Source organism: Sturnira hondurensis, unplaced genomic scaffold, assembly GCF_014824575.4.
Source record: "Sturnira hondurensis isolate 20B ecotype Veracruz unplaced genomic scaffold, ASM1482457v3 Scaffold0015508, whole genome shotgun sequence".
Classification (NCBI taxonomy): Eukaryota; Metazoa; Chordata; class Mammalia; order Chiroptera; family Phyllostomidae; genus Sturnira; species Sturnira hondurensis.
This window is the reverse complement of record NW_028088139.1, coordinates 21,211-37,712: the sequence shown is the minus strand read 5'-3', so window position 1 is coordinate 37,712 and position 16,502 is coordinate 21,211. Positions and strand designations below refer to the sequence as shown.

The following is a 16,502-nucleotide window of genomic DNA, read 5'->3' as shown; positions in this document are numbered from 1 at the left end:
GACAGGGAACTCAGTCAGCTCTGGGTTTTGTAACCATGTACCAAGGACCAGGCATTTCAAGCAACAGAAGTGTGTTTAAGGCTGGGAAGTCCAAGTCTGTGTGTCAGCAGCTTTGCTTCCTGGTGTGAGCCCAACTCCAAGCTTGCTGGTGGCCTACTTCTCCCTGTCCTGATGTGGCCTTTTTGTTTTGCATGTGGGAAGAGAAAGGGGAGATTCCTTTCTGTGTCTCTTCTTACAAGGCCATCAATCGTAGGGACCACTCTCAGGAACCGCTTTAATCTCAATTATTCTGAAATGACAATCATGTCACTTCAACATATGGATTTAGGGGACCTGATTCAGGCTATGGCTTTCAGGCTCCATGGTGTCCCCACATTCCATCCATGCTTGTCCTTACCGTAGGCAGTTCCATACCTGTCATATACAGAATCTTTCTTCTCTTACTGCAGTAGTTTCCTTCCCCACTTTGCAATAATCTCACTCTCCTTATTGCAATAATCTTTGTTTAAAAATCCTCACCTGAGGATATGTTTTTACTGAACAGAGAGAGAGAGAGAGAGAGAGAAATGTATCAGTTGTCTCCCATATGCATCCCAACCAAGGATCAAAACTGCAACCTAGGCATGTGTCCTGATCAGGAATCCAACCAGCAACACTTTGGCATAGGAGACCATGCTGTGACCAGCTAAGCCACCTGCGAGAACTTGTGATAATCCTTTTGAACAAAGTGTCTCCTTACCTAGTTCCAGATTTGTTTTTTATGTGACAGACTGAAGGCTGAAGGCCAGCCTCCTCTGCTCGGCTGTGCAGCCCTTGGAGAGCAGACCCCAGACAGACATCCAGGGGCGTGACCCCACCTTGCCTCCTTTACCCCAGGTTCCAGCTATCAGCCATGGACTGCTCCTGCCCAGACAGTGGCCACGACCTCTCCCAGCCCCTTGCTTTGTGCCTGATGTCACCCCTGCCTGGGATGCTTTCCCTCCCGTCTCTGCTTAGCCAACTCCTGCTTTCCCCTCAAGGTGCATCTCAACAGGGTTTGCTCCTGAGAAGCCTTTTCTCACTTCCTTTCCACCCCTGAGGGCAGAGGCCAGAGATCTGGTCCCTGGACCCCCAGGCCATGGGAACCTCATCACACTGTGTTTTAATAGTTTACACATTTCTGTGCCTTCCACCAAGACCCAAATTATGGACTTGAGCTCCGCTGAGGCAGGAACTGTATCTTCTTCCTCTTACTGTTTCCAGTGTATAATGGACATGTAGTAAAAGTTTATAGAACAAAGAAAGGGGAAGAAATGTAGGCATTTCCCAGTGTTTTCCTCTTGAATGTGGTGTAAAGGAACTGAAACACACTTTCATTATGAAATGAGCTGGGAGTAAAGGTTTCTCTGGTGACCTTGAAAAGAAGAACTGGAGCAAGTCTGTCCATCTGCCAAAGCGACTCTGTGAAGTCAGAGGTGGGAGACTCCATCCCTGCGGTTCTCGACTGGGAGTCTGACCACCCACAGACATTTGGAAATGGCTGGAGATACTGTGGTTGTCAAAACAGGGCAGGGGAAGCTCCTAGCATCTCAGGGGCAGAGATCAGGGATGTTGCTTAACATCCTAGAATGCGCAGGACAGCCCACCCCCACACAACCAAAGTCCCACCTCAACTACAAATGCCGCAGTACCAACAGCACTGGGGTTGATAATCCGTGACCCTAATCCGATCTGTGGGAATGGGCAGGGGTAGAAGGGTGCAAAGACAGTGAACACAGCTTGTGTGAGCCTGTTCCCACAGGATAAGCATGTGCCACAATGACAGAGAGTGGGGACACTATGACAGGGAGGTGGAACCAGGTGAATTCAGTGTGGGAGGGCCAGAACGGGCAGGAGGTGTTCAGGTGGGGGCAGGGATGTGGCTGAGTTGTGTGTGGGTTGGTGGCTGAGAGAGTGGCATGGTGATAGCGAGGTTGTGAATTTTCCTGGACAACTCCTTACTGAATGGATACCTTGAAAGTGGCAGGTGGGGAAGGATGTCTAGCCAGAGAGGAGGGTCAGAGCTGGAGCTGAGTGTGAGAAAGTTTCCTGTTCTGCTGGATTTTTTGTTTTGGTGTGAGTGGCATGAAGCAAACTGAAGAAGCCATCTGGGGGGCAGGAAACAGAGAGCCTTAGCAAGCACCTCCTCCTGCCTGTGGCTCAGCCAGGTGGGGCAGGCAGACATCATCCTCAGGATGGACAAAGCCTGAGAGTGAACAGGAGAGGGGGCAGATGGAGCAGAGAGACCAGCCCAGCCCTATGACTCCTGATTGTCGGCTCCCCCCTGGATCCATCCAACTCCACACCTTTCCCCTCCTGGCCCCAAGGTGGGATATAAGCCTCTGGGGTCAGGCCCTTCTGCACAATTAGGAGGCAGGAACCTGAGGGCTCCTCGAGACCCAGTTTCAGCACCACGGACAGCGGTAGTGGCCCAGCCCCTATTTCCCTAGGGTTCAGTGTCTCCTGGTGGATTGAGCGCCCCCTGGAGGCCAGCCATCTGTCAGGCCCCGGGGCAGAGTGGGAGGGGCTGGGTGAGGGTCTGCTGACCTCCTAGGTCAGTGATTCTGGTCCCGGGTGTCTGGACCTCCGGGGTGCAGCCTTCCTCAGATGTGGGCTCTTCCCCGGTAAGGAGGTCAACTGTGTACTGGATGCTGTGCTAAGTCATGAGATTGGGAATAACGAAGCCAGACTCAGACCATCACTGGAGCAGAGCACTCAAAGTGGGGTCCTGAGGACATTTTACAGCTGTTCCAGTACCTGAGAAAAAATCAGGTTTGCTTTTCTCTTTTTATCTGTCCCCCAGCCAGCTGAATACCTTCCAACATGCTTTCTGTCTTTCTCCATAGGAGCTTATTAAACCCTTAAAGTCTAGAACAGTCTTTCCCTTTTTCTGGGTTTTTTCACTTTTCTGTCTGCAGCCTTCTGGTCTCACTGCTCAGGTGGTCTCAACCACCCCAGACTCCCAGCCCCCCTTCTGCCCAGACACTTCAGGCAGTTCTGTGACCGAGCTGGCCTGAGCCCCAGAGTCCAAGTCCCAGGACATGTGGGTCCTGAAAGGGCTGACACCAGGAGTTCCATGTCCCTCCAACCTGCCCCTCCATGTGCCTCTTCGTGTTATCCTCACTCAGCTCAGCAGTGCCCACAAAGGGACTGGCTTCCCGCTCCCCGGTGCCCTCTCCACCATCCACTACACCAGGGGGTCTGATTCCTCCCAGGTGACCCCTCATCCATGTGATCCAAACAGCAGAATAGAGGTCTCAGGCCACGTAGCTCCAGGCCAACATTCGATTGGACGCTGACTTCACTCCTGATTTTCCTGGCAGGGCTGGGGCTTCCAGAAAAGGAGGGATGAGGAAAACTTGAGATCTCTTGCCATGCGGGACAGAGGGAAGTCCCTGCACTCAGGCTCCAGATAGAAAGGGCCAGACACAAGGACACCCCAACCCTTCTCCGCACCCCTAACCCACCTCTGCACCTCAGAGAAGCACTTTGCTGAGTGGGCTCTGACTTACACAGAAAGACAAACTCTTGGTCGCCTCTCACCTCTGGTCTCCCAGACTCTTCCCTCCGGCTGGGAGTGAGTAGATACAAAGAGAAGGAAAACAGGGTACACGTAATTCTCTTTACCAAAATTAAAGCAAAACTTTATGCAAGATTCTGCTACTGTGCCTTTGCCTTTATATAGGCCCGTGGAGCCTGTCACTCAGCTCACCTTTATCACCTACTGTGCAGCTCATCACTGTGTGGGAAGCTGGTGCACAGGGTTGGTGAGAGATGCACATTCCTGCCTCCAAGGACCCACTTTCCACTGTGGGGACTTACATGCACAGCCAAGGGAACTCGTCCCAGCACTCTCTACCCACCTCCAATCTGTCCTCCACAGAGAAGCCGAGTAAACTCTAAAACCCAATGGTGTCAATTTCCTGCTTCCTCAGTTAAATTTTTCTCCAGTTGCCCCAATGGAAATAGACAGAATCCTTGAAGACGATCCCAGGGGTGTTACTCAGTTGCCTTATTTGTTACTAATGCTTAGAAAACACCACAAACCGAAATGCCAACACATGCACAGAGACACACACAACTTTGTTCATCTAATCTTTCTAAGAAGTTTAGCCTTAGTCATTGTGGCTCAGCTGGTTGGAGCATTGTCTTGTAGACCAAAAGGCTATGGGTTTGATTCCCAGTGAGGGCTCATACACAGATTATGGGTTTGATCCCTGGTTGGGGCATGTACGAGAAGGCAGTCAATCGATGTCTCCTTCACACATCTCTCTCTCACCAGTGATAACAATGTCCTCTGGTGAGGATAAAACCTTTTTAAAGTGTAACATCATGTCTCTCATATAGATACAAAGTAAATGTGTGTTAAATATTTTTATTGTATATAAAAACACCCAACATCAGATCTACCCTTATAACCAACTTTTAAAATACATTTTATTGATTATGCCATTACAGTTGTTTTAATTCCCCCTTCATTCCCCTCCACCCTGCACATCCCCTCCCCCACCATTCCTCCCAGGTTTAGTTTATGTCCACATGTCTCAAGTTCTTTAGATTCTATATTTCCCCTACTATTCTTGCCCTCCCCCTGTCTATTTTCTACCTACCATTTATGCTACTTATTTTCTGTACCTTCTCCCCCCTTCTCCTCCTCCCACTCCCCTGTTGCTAACCCTCCATGTGATCTCCATTTCTATGGTTCTGCTCCTGATCTAACTGTCCTCTTGGTTTGCTTTTGTTTTAGGTGTGGTTGTTAATAACTGTGAGTTTGCTGCCCTTTCACTGTTCCTATTTCTTATCTTCTTTTTCTTAGATAATTCCCTTTAACATTTCATATAATAAGGGGTTGGTGGTGGTGAACTCCTTGAACTTGACCTTATCTGAGAGGTGCTTTATCTGCCCTTCCATTCTAAATGAAAGCTTTGCTGGATAAAGCAATCTTGGATGTAGGTCTTTGGATTTCATGACTTGGAATACTTCTTTCCAGCCCCTTCTTGCCTGTAAGGTCTCTTTTGAGAAATCCACTGACAGTCTGATAGCAACTCCTTTGTAGGTGACTGTCCCCTTATCTCTTGCTGCTTCTAGAATTCTCTCCTTCATTTTAATCTTGGCTAATGTAATTATGATGTTTCTTGATGTGTTCCTTCTTGGGTCCACCTTCTTTGGGACTCTCTGAGCTTCCTAGACTTCCTGTCAGTTTATTTCCTTTGCCAGACTGGGGAAGTTCTTCATTATTTGTTCAAATAAGTTTTCCACTTGATGCTTTTCCTCTTCCCCTCATAGTACCCCTAAAATCGGGTGTGGGAACATTTAAAGATGTCCTGGAGGTTCCCAAGCCTCTCCTCATTTTTTTGAATTCTTGTTCCTTCATTTTTTTCTGTTTAGTCGTTCTGATAACCAATTTTAAGAGTCTAGTATTACCCACTTCAGGCACTCTGTTGTACAGAGCTCCCTAGAACTTTCTCATCTTGCCTAACTGAAACTGCATTCACATCACACAACAGCTCCCCACGTTGTCTGACTCCTGAGTGAGGGAACCAGGCAGAAGTGACAGCACAGACCTGTGTGGAGGGCATGAGTGTTGAAGTGCAGTTGTGAAGGGATGTGACACTGGGTTGGGGGGGATCCGAGTGACCCTCCAGCAGACAGAATGCCCTTGTGTGTGTGTGGACTTGAACTATTTGCACAGTTCCCACCTATCTGTAAACTATGGCAGTGGAAAACAGTTCAAACGCAATAGAAGGCCAGAATCAGATAACCCTGCCAGTGTGTGTGGTCAAGAGTGCCCAGTTTCCCACCGCAGATGGCCGGTCATCTCATTTTGGCCCAAAGTTCCTTACAAGCATTAAAACAAATACTTATTGATCGCCTAATATAGGCCAAGCATGTTTCTAAGCATTGCGGTGGATTCAGCAGTAAGGAGAGTTACAAGACCCTTCCTGAAGCTTACATTCTAATGGCAGGAAAGACAGACAAAGAATGAATAAGTAGATCATATGTTATAGGGATTGGTGATAAGGAGTCCGGAGATAAACAAAGCAGGAAAGTCATATAGAAAACACAGGATGGATCCTATTCTTCATGTGATTATTGAGAAGCTGAGGTTGGAGTGTGCCCACATGAGCTTCACAGACACCTCAGATATGCACACCTCAGATATGTGCACACACAGAGAGCACAGATGCACACACAATCAAAGACACACACATACACCCACAAAGACCCCTTCACACCCATAGACACAGATACACCTCAACACACACACACACAGACATGCTCCCCAGACAGACACATGGAAAAAAACAGGCAGCACCAGATACACACACATGCACCTTAGATACATACAGAGAGACTGCACACACAGGTGCATGCACACAGGCACACGTGCACAGGTACATACTTCACATACCCACACAGACACAAACACCAAGCACACAGAATGTAAACACAGACACACTTTCCCACAGACACACAACACGGATATGCACACAAAGACACAGCCACACACACATTTCGATGTCCACACAGGCATCCCTGACACAAATCCCAGCAGAAGGAAAGGTCAGGGTTGTTCGTGACTCCAGGTGCCTCTGGGCCATCCATTGACCTTCCCTGTCATTCTCAGAAGCCACCCCCTGCCCACTGTGCCACCATATGGCTCCAGTCCTTGGGCCTGTGGTCCAGCAGTCCCTTTGACCCCATCAACCCCCCACCCATGCTGGCCTGTGAGGGAACTACATTTGTGTCCACACTCACCAAGCACTAAGTGATGGGCAGAGAAGGTGGGAAATCTCTCCACCTTTGGAGAGACTGAGACCTGAAGCTACGGCAGCTGAGAAGGGAAGTGGACTCACCTGAAAGGAATATTGGGTGGAGAAGCAGAGGAGAAGCTAAAGAGTGAAGGGGGAGCAGGAAACGGGGAGCAGGAAAGGGGGAGGCGAAGGAGGGGGAAGTGGAGGGGAGGGGGAGGGGCAGGAGTTGTGGAGGAGAGAATGGGGGAGGGAGGGGAGAGGTGGATTTCCTTGGATGCTGGAGCAGAGAGGCTGTAGGACTGAGATAAGGGGGCTACAGTGGGACCCCCTCTCTGCCCAACCAGGGTCTCTGGCTCTGGTCCTGCTCTGTCAAAGGGGGTGACTTGCCTCCCATACAATCTGCTCCCCTTCCTTCCCCACCACCTGTCCCGCTCCCCTGTCCCATCCCCCACAACCACCTTCTTTCCTTTCTCAGGTTCCCCCAGCCCACCCTTCCCTTGTGTCAGCCCTGACCAGCCTGGCTGTGACTTGTCCCTGCCCCCAACTTCAGGCCCAGATGGGTCTGCCTCACCTCAACCCAGGCCCTCAAGAACACCCTGCTCCACAGATGGGAGGCAGGTACCCAGGGTGCAGGTGCAATGAGGGGCCTCTCCAGCAGAGGGAGCATCTTGAACTGAGCCCAGGAGGCTAATCCTGCCCTGAGGAGAGGAGGAGCAGGGTGGGTGGGCTGAAGCTGCAGCCCTGCAGAGTGCAGAGCTGGTGGTGGAGGAGCTGGTGGGGATTCCTCCTGGGGTTTCCTCCTGTTAGCCAGTCCTTCCCTTCCCTCTCCTCCTCGTCCTCGTCCTCGCAGAACAGCCCGGTCTTACAGACCCCCTCCATGTGGGCGGTGTCCACTGTGGGCCAGGCCAGGCCACTCCCCACACTTTACTTGTAGGAACACCTGGATCTTCTCAGCAACCCCCTGTGTTCCTTGGATTGGGCTGTCATAACACAGTGACACCACTAGGGGCGTAAACCACAGAAAGTCATAATCTCACAGTTCTGAAGACAGGAAGTTAAACATCATGGTGTTGGTAGGACTGGTCCTCTCTGAGGCTTCTCTGCTTGGTTTGCAGACAATTTCTCCCCTGTGGTCTCTGCTCCGTGCGTGTCTGTGCTCGAAACTCTCCTAATCAGAGCACCAGTCCTATTAGATGAGAATCTACCCTAGGGGCCTCATTCTACCTTAATCCCCCCAAAAGACCCCATCTCCAAAACTGGTCCCATTCAGCAGTGTGCACAGGCAGTGAGGACTTTCCCAGGGCAGCACAGCGAGCATGAGGGAGCCAGACTGGAGCCCGGGGCTGTCTGGCTGCAGAGCCCGCATCCCTGACCCCACCCTGGGGGCCTTCAGGAGGAAGCCCAGGGATGAGCTGGCCATCAGGAGGTGTCTACCAGATTCAGAATGAGCACTGAGGATTGGTCAGGGCCTGCACCTGCTCTTACCTAGGGCTCTCCCACAGAGAAACAGGGTTGAGGACTGTGACGCCCCCTGTGACGGATGAGGAAAGTGAGGCTTGGAGAGCAGAAGAGCCAGGCCCACCTGACTCCAAAGGCACACTCTGTTGGCATCTTGCCCTCAATCAACACCAGGGATGCCTGGGCAAGGGGGCTCCAAGCAGGACAGCAAGCTGACGACCACCTGTGGGGTCACAAACTGGAGACCCCCTGGGTGGCCTGGTCCCATGCACTCTGGCCACTCTCACCTGGGAGCTCACTGTCAAGTGCCCAGAGGAACTAAGTTTCCTACACACCCCAGCCTGTGCTCCTACAAACACACCCTGGACCACCGGGAGCTGGTATGGCCTGGAGCCCCTTTGCCTCCTCAGGTGTTAGGGTCACTCTCAGGGACAGGGACAAAGGCTGCCACTGTCTCCACTGTGACTCCACGCCCCTGAGGGAGTAGATGGTCTGGTGGACTGTGTGTTCATTCATCATCCGTCACCACCTGTCTCACCTGGAGAAATACCTCCCATTTCACCCATTCTCGTTCCCTTGTCAGCCCCTCCTGACTCCCCCTGCCAGGGGACTGATCCTGCATATTGAACAGAAGTTGTGCCTGCTTTTCTGAGTGGACAGCAGTGCCAGAGGGACAGGCGAGGACAGGGAGTTCAGAGTGGTGGGGTGGGTCTTCCTCTGTGTGTGGGGACCTCACAGGGACACCCTGTGGAAAGGGGAACTGCTTATTCTCCAAGGGCCAGGCCAGCTCCCCCCACATGGGCTGCCCACTTCCTCCTCCCTAATCATCACCTTTCTCCCTTCCCCCTGGCTTCCTCTTGGGGCTCCCTCTCAGTCCTGTGACACCAAGACACTTACCCCAGAGATGCTGCTGCTGCTGCTGCTGGCCCTGCTGTGGGCAGGTGAGTGTCCTGGGGGAGAAGCTGTGGGCTGAGGTGGAGGCTGTGGCTGATTGGTCTTTCCCCACAGGGTCCCTGGCTAAGGATCCAGAATTCTGGCTGCAGGTGCAGGCGTCTGTGACAGTGCAGGAGGGCCAGTGTGTCTCCGTGCCCTGCAATGTGTCCTACCCCAAGAAAGACTGGACTGACTCTACCCCAGCTTATGGCTACTGGTTCCACAAAGGGGCCAACACAAAGCGCGATGATCCTGTGGCCACAAACGACCCCTATCTTAAAGTGAAGAAGGAGACCAGGAGCCAATTCATTCTTGTTGGGGATCCCCAGACCCACAACTGTTCCCTGCACATCAGAAATGCACAGAAAGGGGACACAGGGACATACTTTTTTCGGGTGGAGAGAGGATCCTACGTGAAATACAATTTCATACACAACCACCTCTCTGTTCAGGTGACAGGTAAGAAACAGGGACAAGGTGAGGACACATGACTGGGTCCTGAGGGCGCCTGGGGTGGGAAGGAACCTGCTTCTCCTCATCCTGGGAAGGACTCAGGGGCACTAGTGGGGACTGGACCCAGGGGCTGGCCTGGCACAGAGGCTCCAGTTAGGGGCACACCTGGCCACCCCTCCTCCAGTGCCTTGGTCTCTGTCTCTCTCTTCTCCAGATCTGGTACCTGACATCCACATCCAGGGGACCCTGGAGTCTGGCCACCCCAACAACATTACCTGTACAGTGTCATGGGACTGTGACAGAGAGACACCACCTGTCTTCTCCTGGATTGGGGTTGACCTTACACCCCTGGGTCCCAGGACTCCCAACTCCTCAGTGCTCACCCTCACACCAGGGCCGCAGCACCATGGCACCAACCTCACCTGTCATGTGGCCTTGCCTGGTGGTGAGATCCGGGAGAGGACCGTCCAGCTCAATGTGACCTGTGAGTACCCACCAGAAAGGACACCAGTCCCTGGGGGTGGAGGGAGTTGGGGGTGTCCAGTTGAATTCTGGAAGTGGGGCCAGGGAAGAAGGAAGGAGGAAACCTAACTTCACCACCTTCCTGTGTATAACGTTCATGGTTGGAAAGGACCAATGCCTGCCTTTCTGCCACTGAAAAGAGAACAATTATGTCTGTCTGTCCAGATGCTCTCCGGAACTTGACCATCACCTGGAAAGAAGGCACAAGTAAGGAGCAACTTCTCCTGTCTGCGGGGTGGAAGTGGGTCTCCCTGTGCCCTGCAGAGCAGAGCTGGGATTTCAGAACTCAGATGGGAGACAGACTCAGGCCAGGTGAGAGGACAGCAGGGGTAAGAGGCCCCCCACTCACTCCTTGTTGGCTCACAACCTGGCCTCCCCAACCTAGACCCCCTCATAAGACACTGCATGAGGTTCTCAGACGTACGACACTGGTCAGATGTTCATAGAAGTTACAAAGAGATAAGTTTAGTTCCCCCCGGCACCATCCATAGTTATTACAATATTATTCACTATATTGCCTCTGCTGTACTTTACATCCTGTGACCATTTTTATAAAAGACAATTTTATTTGTAATACAATTTTTTAAATCTGCGGTAATTTCTTCTAGTAGCCTAACGTCAACACCCCCAACATGGCCGCTCAGTCGGGCCTCACAGGACTACTTGCTTTCTGGGAGCAGGCAGGGCCACACCACACCCTGGCAGTAGCTGTGCTCTGTGCCATCCTTCCACAGTGTCTTCCATGCCAGCACCATTGCCTGGCCAGCTTGTGCTCTGCTTAAGCCTCTCCTCCTCCAGGAAGCCCTCCCTGACCTGCCAGTCTCATTCAAGTCCCATTCTCAGGGCTCCCTCATCGCAGTTGACCCCCATCATAAAGTGTGTCTTACTGCTCTGTGAGAACCCACTTTTGGGTTGTCTCATCCATGAGACTGTGGGTTGTGAGACACAGCTGAATTGGGCAGGTCAGAGTGCACCGCTGTTGACAGACATAAATGACGAGGTTCATACAGAGAAATCTGGGGTGTGCATTGGCACTGGTGGCCAAGGTAGGAGGGGTGGGGACCTGCGAGGTGCAGCCAAACACCCAGCATCCTCTTGCAGAGGCTGTCATGTCGGCCCATAACCCTGTCCCCTTGGGGCTGAGATCAGATGGTAGAGCTCATGAGACTATGGAAGAGAAGAAACTGATGTACATAATCTAAGGTGGGGACAGAGGGAGACAGAGGGAGAGAGGGAGAGAAAGAGCACCGAGATGCTGGGAGAGACAGAGACAGAGGGAAATATAGAAATAAAAAGAGAGATGTATAGATGAAGAGGGAGATGGAGAGGGAGAGTCATGGAGATGCAGAGTCACAGACAGGCAGGGACAGACAGACGGGGAGAGAGGGAGACAGAGGGAGACCTAACCACAGCTGAGGCTTGACTCCCTCTCTGTCTTGCCAGGATACACAGTTCTGGCAAATGGCTCATCTCTCCAAGTCCAGGAGGGCCAGTCCCTGCACCTGGTGTGTAAAGCTGACAGCAACCCACCAAGCAGTGTGAGGTGGACCAGGGGCAGCCTGACCCTGGATTCCATGGACCCAGGAGTCCTGAAGTTGCCCCAGGTGGAACTGGAGGACCATGGGAAATATATCTGCCGAGCTCAGCAGCTCGAGTCAGTCTCTCTGGAAGCCTCTGTGGCCCTCAGTGTGAAGAGTGAGTAGGAACCCACCTGGGGGCAGGGCCCTGGGGTCTTGGGAAAGATAGAGGCTCCTCTGATCCTTCCCCTGTTTCTCCCCACAGATCCCCCACAGCTACAGGGACCCTCCTGCTCCTGGGAGGACTGGGGTCTGCACTGCAGCTGCTCCTCGAAAGCCCAGCCACCCCCCTCACTGCGCTGGTGGCTGGGGGAGGGCCTGCTGGAGGGGAACCACAGCAATGCCTCCCACAGGGTGACCTTCCACTCAGCAGGGCCCTGGGCCAACAGCTCCCTGAGTGTTCATGGGGAGCTGACATCCAACCTCAGGCTGGGATGTGAGGCCCAGAACGCCCACGGGAAAGAGACAGTGACGGTCCTGCTGCTGCCAGGTCAGAGTGTACCTGAAGTCCAGGGAGGGGGGCACACAGGCCTGGACCCTAGAAGACAGTGAGTGGGAGGGAAAGTGGCCAGACACCAGGCAAAGGGGCACTGGAGTCCAGGCCCCAAAGACATTGGCTGGGGCGGGGGCTGGGGGGCCTGGAGGTTGCAGTCATATGAAGGGGTCGGGGACAAGGAGTCCTGGATGGGACTGGGCACACTGGTCAGCATGGATTCCAGAAGGCGGGGTGCTCAGATACCTGCTTAGGGAAGGAGGGGCTCACCCCAGGTGTCTTGTCTCTGCAGGGAGACCAGGACATAGGACAGGAGTGATTCAGGGGGCTGTCGGGGGAGCTGGTGCCACAGCCCTGCTGGCCATCTGCCTCGGACTCATCATGTGAGTGGGTGGTGACCCCAGGCTGGGCAAAGGCCTCAGGAGGTGGAGGTGCTGGTGTGTGGGGGGCGGGGAGGCAAAGAATCTCCAAACCTGAGAGCCCAGAGTTGTGACAGGGTGATCAATCCAGGAAGAGGTGCCACAAGTTGATGCAGTGACAAGAAGTCAGCCTCCTGGCACCTTGGCCAGGTGCACTGTGTTCCCAACACCTGGCTGCAGCTGTCTGGGAGGAGGGGCCTGTGCTCCTGTCCTGGTCCCTGCAGCCAGGCAGCAGCCTCCACACCTGCCTCAGTAAGCCCTGCCAGGCCCCCAGGTGGGAGCCCGCTGGGCTGAAAGGCCCCTTCTCTCTCCTCAGACTGAGGATCTGCAAGAAGAAATGGGCAGAGAAGGCAGAGAGCCAGGAAGGTGTCTCCCAGGTGAGTGTCTGGGGCCATGTTCCACTTAGTGTCCCTGTGGTGAACACAGGAGCTCCTCCTCTGCCCCCAAACCGGGCCTTCCCCCAGGTTTCCTGGCTGAGCCTCTCAGATCTGAGGACTGTCCTCTCCCACATCCCCCAGAGCCTGTCATTGGCCAAGTCCTGTCCCATTTCTCTTGTTGCAAGGCCCTTGTCCTTTGCTTCCTGTCTGGCCGAGCCCCCACCGCCCCCAGGGTCCCTGACTCGGCCTCCCCTCCCCCAACATTCCCTACATGGCTGTGGTACTCCCACCATTCACAACAGCGAGTCCAACAGAAATACGATATGAACAACATTTATAACTTGCAGTGGAAGATGTAGGAAGGAAGACGAGATCAGGTTTTCTATCTGTAAAATGGGAAAACAGTCATATCCTTGGAGAGAGGTCATAAGGATTATGTGAGATTAGTAATAAGAGCAAGCTTTTATGATAGAATTTGTTAATGGATAAATGAGTGAATGAGTGAGTGAGAGAATCCTCAGGAAATGGGTGTGAAATGGACAAATGAATGAGACCCCCAAACACCAAGTGCCCCTCTCCAGTGACCAAAAGTGAACTCAGACACCCTTGTCTCCTCCAACTCAGGGTCACCTGAATGCACCTTCCTCCCACCACCTGCCCCCAGCGCCGGCTGCCTCTCGCTCTGAGCATGATCTCCATTACGCTGCTCTCAGTTTCCACAACATGAAACCCCACAACCCTCAGGCCCAGGAGACCTTGTACTCTGAGGTCAAGCTCCAAAAATGACAGCACACCCCCACCCTCAGGAGCTGACTGGGGAGCCCAGAAAAAGCATCTCCACAAACAAAGGTGTGTCAGGGTCCGATTCTTAAACAGTTAACAGCCTGTGAGCCAAAGGTCATGAATGGAAACATGAAGTTCCTTGGAGTGGCTGAGGTCGCAGAGATTTCTGGGTTCGAATCCAGGCCCAACTACTTACTGAGGCTGTTCCAGCAGGCAAGTCACTGTACCTCCATGTGCCTCAGTTTCCTGCTCTGTAACATGGGGCATAATTTGATGACCTACATTGTCAAGTGAGAAAACATGCACCATTGGCGTTAAGGACATTGTCATGTATTAAGTTCATCTCAGGAGAAAGAGAGATGTCACTTTTGCCTCTACCTCTGTCTTCTGTTTGGTTGACGATGTTTAAGAACTTGTGTTATCTTCACTGGGTGGAGAGGCACTTGTATCATTTTAAAGCGTTTCTATTCCTAAATGTAACTCCTTGGCAGGAGAAGATATTTCCCAGCACATGTATGTAACCAAGGGTTCATCCAGAGTAAATAAAGACTGGGCAAAGATATTTCAAAAATCAATGAGAAAAAGGCAGACCACCCAAGAGGAAAAACGGGATATTCCAAGGGCCATAAGCACCTAGGGAGGTGGCAGGCTTCAGTAGAAGTCAGGGAACAGCAAATAGAAACTGTGGCACTCGACCACCACACAGCCACCACACTGGGGAAAATAATTATTAAAAATACCAGGTGTTGAGATCACTGCACTGAGTGAACAAAGAGCCAGTCACAGAAGGACAGATGCTGTGATCCCAGCTACACACTGTATCTACAGTCATTAAACTCTTGGAAACAGAGGGCACAGGGTCCCTGGGGAGGGGACATGGGAAGTTGCTACAAAGTTTCAGTTTTGGAAGATGAAGATGTTCTAGAGAATCATGGACAACCACGTGGGTAGACTCAACACCGCTGTGCTGTGCACCTAAAAATAGTGAAGGATTTTGTTGTTTTAACCACAATAAGGAAAAGTAACATATCGTGGCTTCCAAGGGCTTGAGACTGGGGGACTGGGTGGGCTGTTTGTGTTTAATGGGTACAGAATTTCAGTTCAGGATGAAGAAGTTGTAGAGGTAGATGGTGGTCATGGTTGCACAAAGTGAGTGTACTTAAGGCCAGTAAACTGTACACTTAAAAATAGCTAAGGAGTAAGTTTTATGTTGTGTATGCCTTATAGCAATAAAACAATTTTAAAAGACCATCAAATATTGGTTGGGATGTGGAGCCACTGGGACTCGGAGACACGCTGGTGGGAGGGGAACTGGGACAACCTCTTGGGAAACACTGAGCATTCGAGCCAACAGTTCCACTCCAGGGGGCAGACCTAGCAGAGACGTGTGCAAATGCCCCTGAAACGTGCACCTGGAGGTCCCCAGCAGCACTCCCTGTGAGGGCTGAGCAAGGCAACCTCCCCGAATTCCCATCAAGAGGTCCTCATAGTGCAGATTATTTACACAGTGGAAGAAGCAAATAAGAATTCCACACCATGTGTGTGAATCCTACCAACATTATGTTGAGGAAGAGAACCAAGACACAAAGAGTATGTGCTGTGTGATGCCATGGACATCAGGTTCAGAAGCAGACAGAACTGATTTCTGATCCCTGGCTGTTGTAGCTCAGTGGACTGAGCTGGTTCACTGGCCTGTGAGCCAAAGGGTCGCCAGTTCCATTCCCAGTCAGGGCACAGGCCTGGGTTGCAGGCCAGGTCTCCAGTAAGAAGCGTGCAGGAGGCAACCACACACTGATGTTCTCTCCTTCTCTTCTTCTCTTTCCTTCTCCCTTCCCCTCTCTAAACTAAATAAATAAATAAAGACTATAACTTTTTCTAAAAAACGGGGTGACACACTAATACATGCTTCAGCATGGATGAACCTCAAAAACATGCTACATGAAAGAAACCAGGCACAAAACATCACATATTTTGTGATTCTCTTAACACAAAACATCCCAAATAGATAACCTATAGAGACAGTAAACAAACTAGGAGCAGCCAGGAGCTTCAGGAAAGACTCAATGGGGAGCGACTGATTCACAGGTACGGGGTTTCCTCCGTTCAGGTGTTGGAAACCGTTTTGATACAAGACAGAGATGGCGGTTACACAACATTGCGCATGTGCTAAGTGGCACTAAATTGTTCACTTTGGAAATGGTTAGTTTTATGTTACGTATTTCCCCTTTACTAAAGAAACATCATTTAAACTCTTCAACTCATCCCACCAGGATTCAAACCCCTGTGTCACCACTTAGCCTCTGGCTCCTTCCCCTGGCTCATCTGTGAAATGAGGTAAGAACGTGCCTCAGCCCATGTGGCTGTTCTGGGAATTCCATGGATTAATGCACCCGGGCACGGCCAGCGCCTGGTGCGTGGCAAGCCTCAGGAAGGGTCAGCTCTGCATGGCTGGTCAAAGTGTCCTCAACCATGAGCTACCCAGGTCATCTTTCAAGTCCCTAAATGACCTCTTGGTGTCAAGTTCTTCACAAGCAGTCACATACTTTCCATGTGCTCTCTGACCAAGTGGGGGTTCCTGTGGTTACTAGAAAGGCTGCTGATGCAGAAGGTAGCAAATAAGTGGAAGGTCTGTTGCAAGGACCTATGGCCGAGGTTGTCTCACATACCCCTCCCACATGGCCCATTCCCACAGGTCACCAAGTCCCTGGTCTGGG

General features: G+C 51.9%; 1 protein-coding gene across 1 annotated transcript; it reads left to right on the top strand.

The window, feature by feature from the left end:
• Window positions 1–9,060: 9,060 nt before the first annotated feature.
• On the top strand, window positions 9,061–13,791 carry LOC118999866 (myeloid cell surface antigen CD33-like). Its single transcript, XM_037064614.1, has 7 exons — window positions 9,061–9,172; window positions 9,240–9,641; window positions 9,832–10,101; window positions 11,922–12,206; window positions 12,502–12,592; window positions 12,945–13,005; window positions 13,630–13,791. Exons 1-7 carry the CDS (start codon window positions 9,136–9,138, stop codon window positions 13,789–13,791), a joined length of 1,308 nt encoding a protein of 435 aa, XP_036920509.1. The 5' UTR covers window positions 9,061–9,135.
• Window positions 13,792–16,502: the final 2,711 nt, after the last annotated feature.

Coding starts and splice junctions, on each gene's coding strand:
- LOC118999866 (XM_037064614.1), top strand. CDS start 9,136: ATGCTGCTGCTGCTGCTGCTGGCCCTGCTGTGGGCAG. Junction 9,642..9,831: donor AGGTAAGAAACAGGGACAAG/GTGAGGACACAT, acceptor TCTCTTCTCCAG/ATCTGGTACCTGACATCCAC. Junction 12,207..12,501: donor GACGGTCCTGCTGCTGCCAG/GTCAGAGTGTAC, acceptor TTGTCTCTGCAG/GGAGACCAGGACATAGGACA.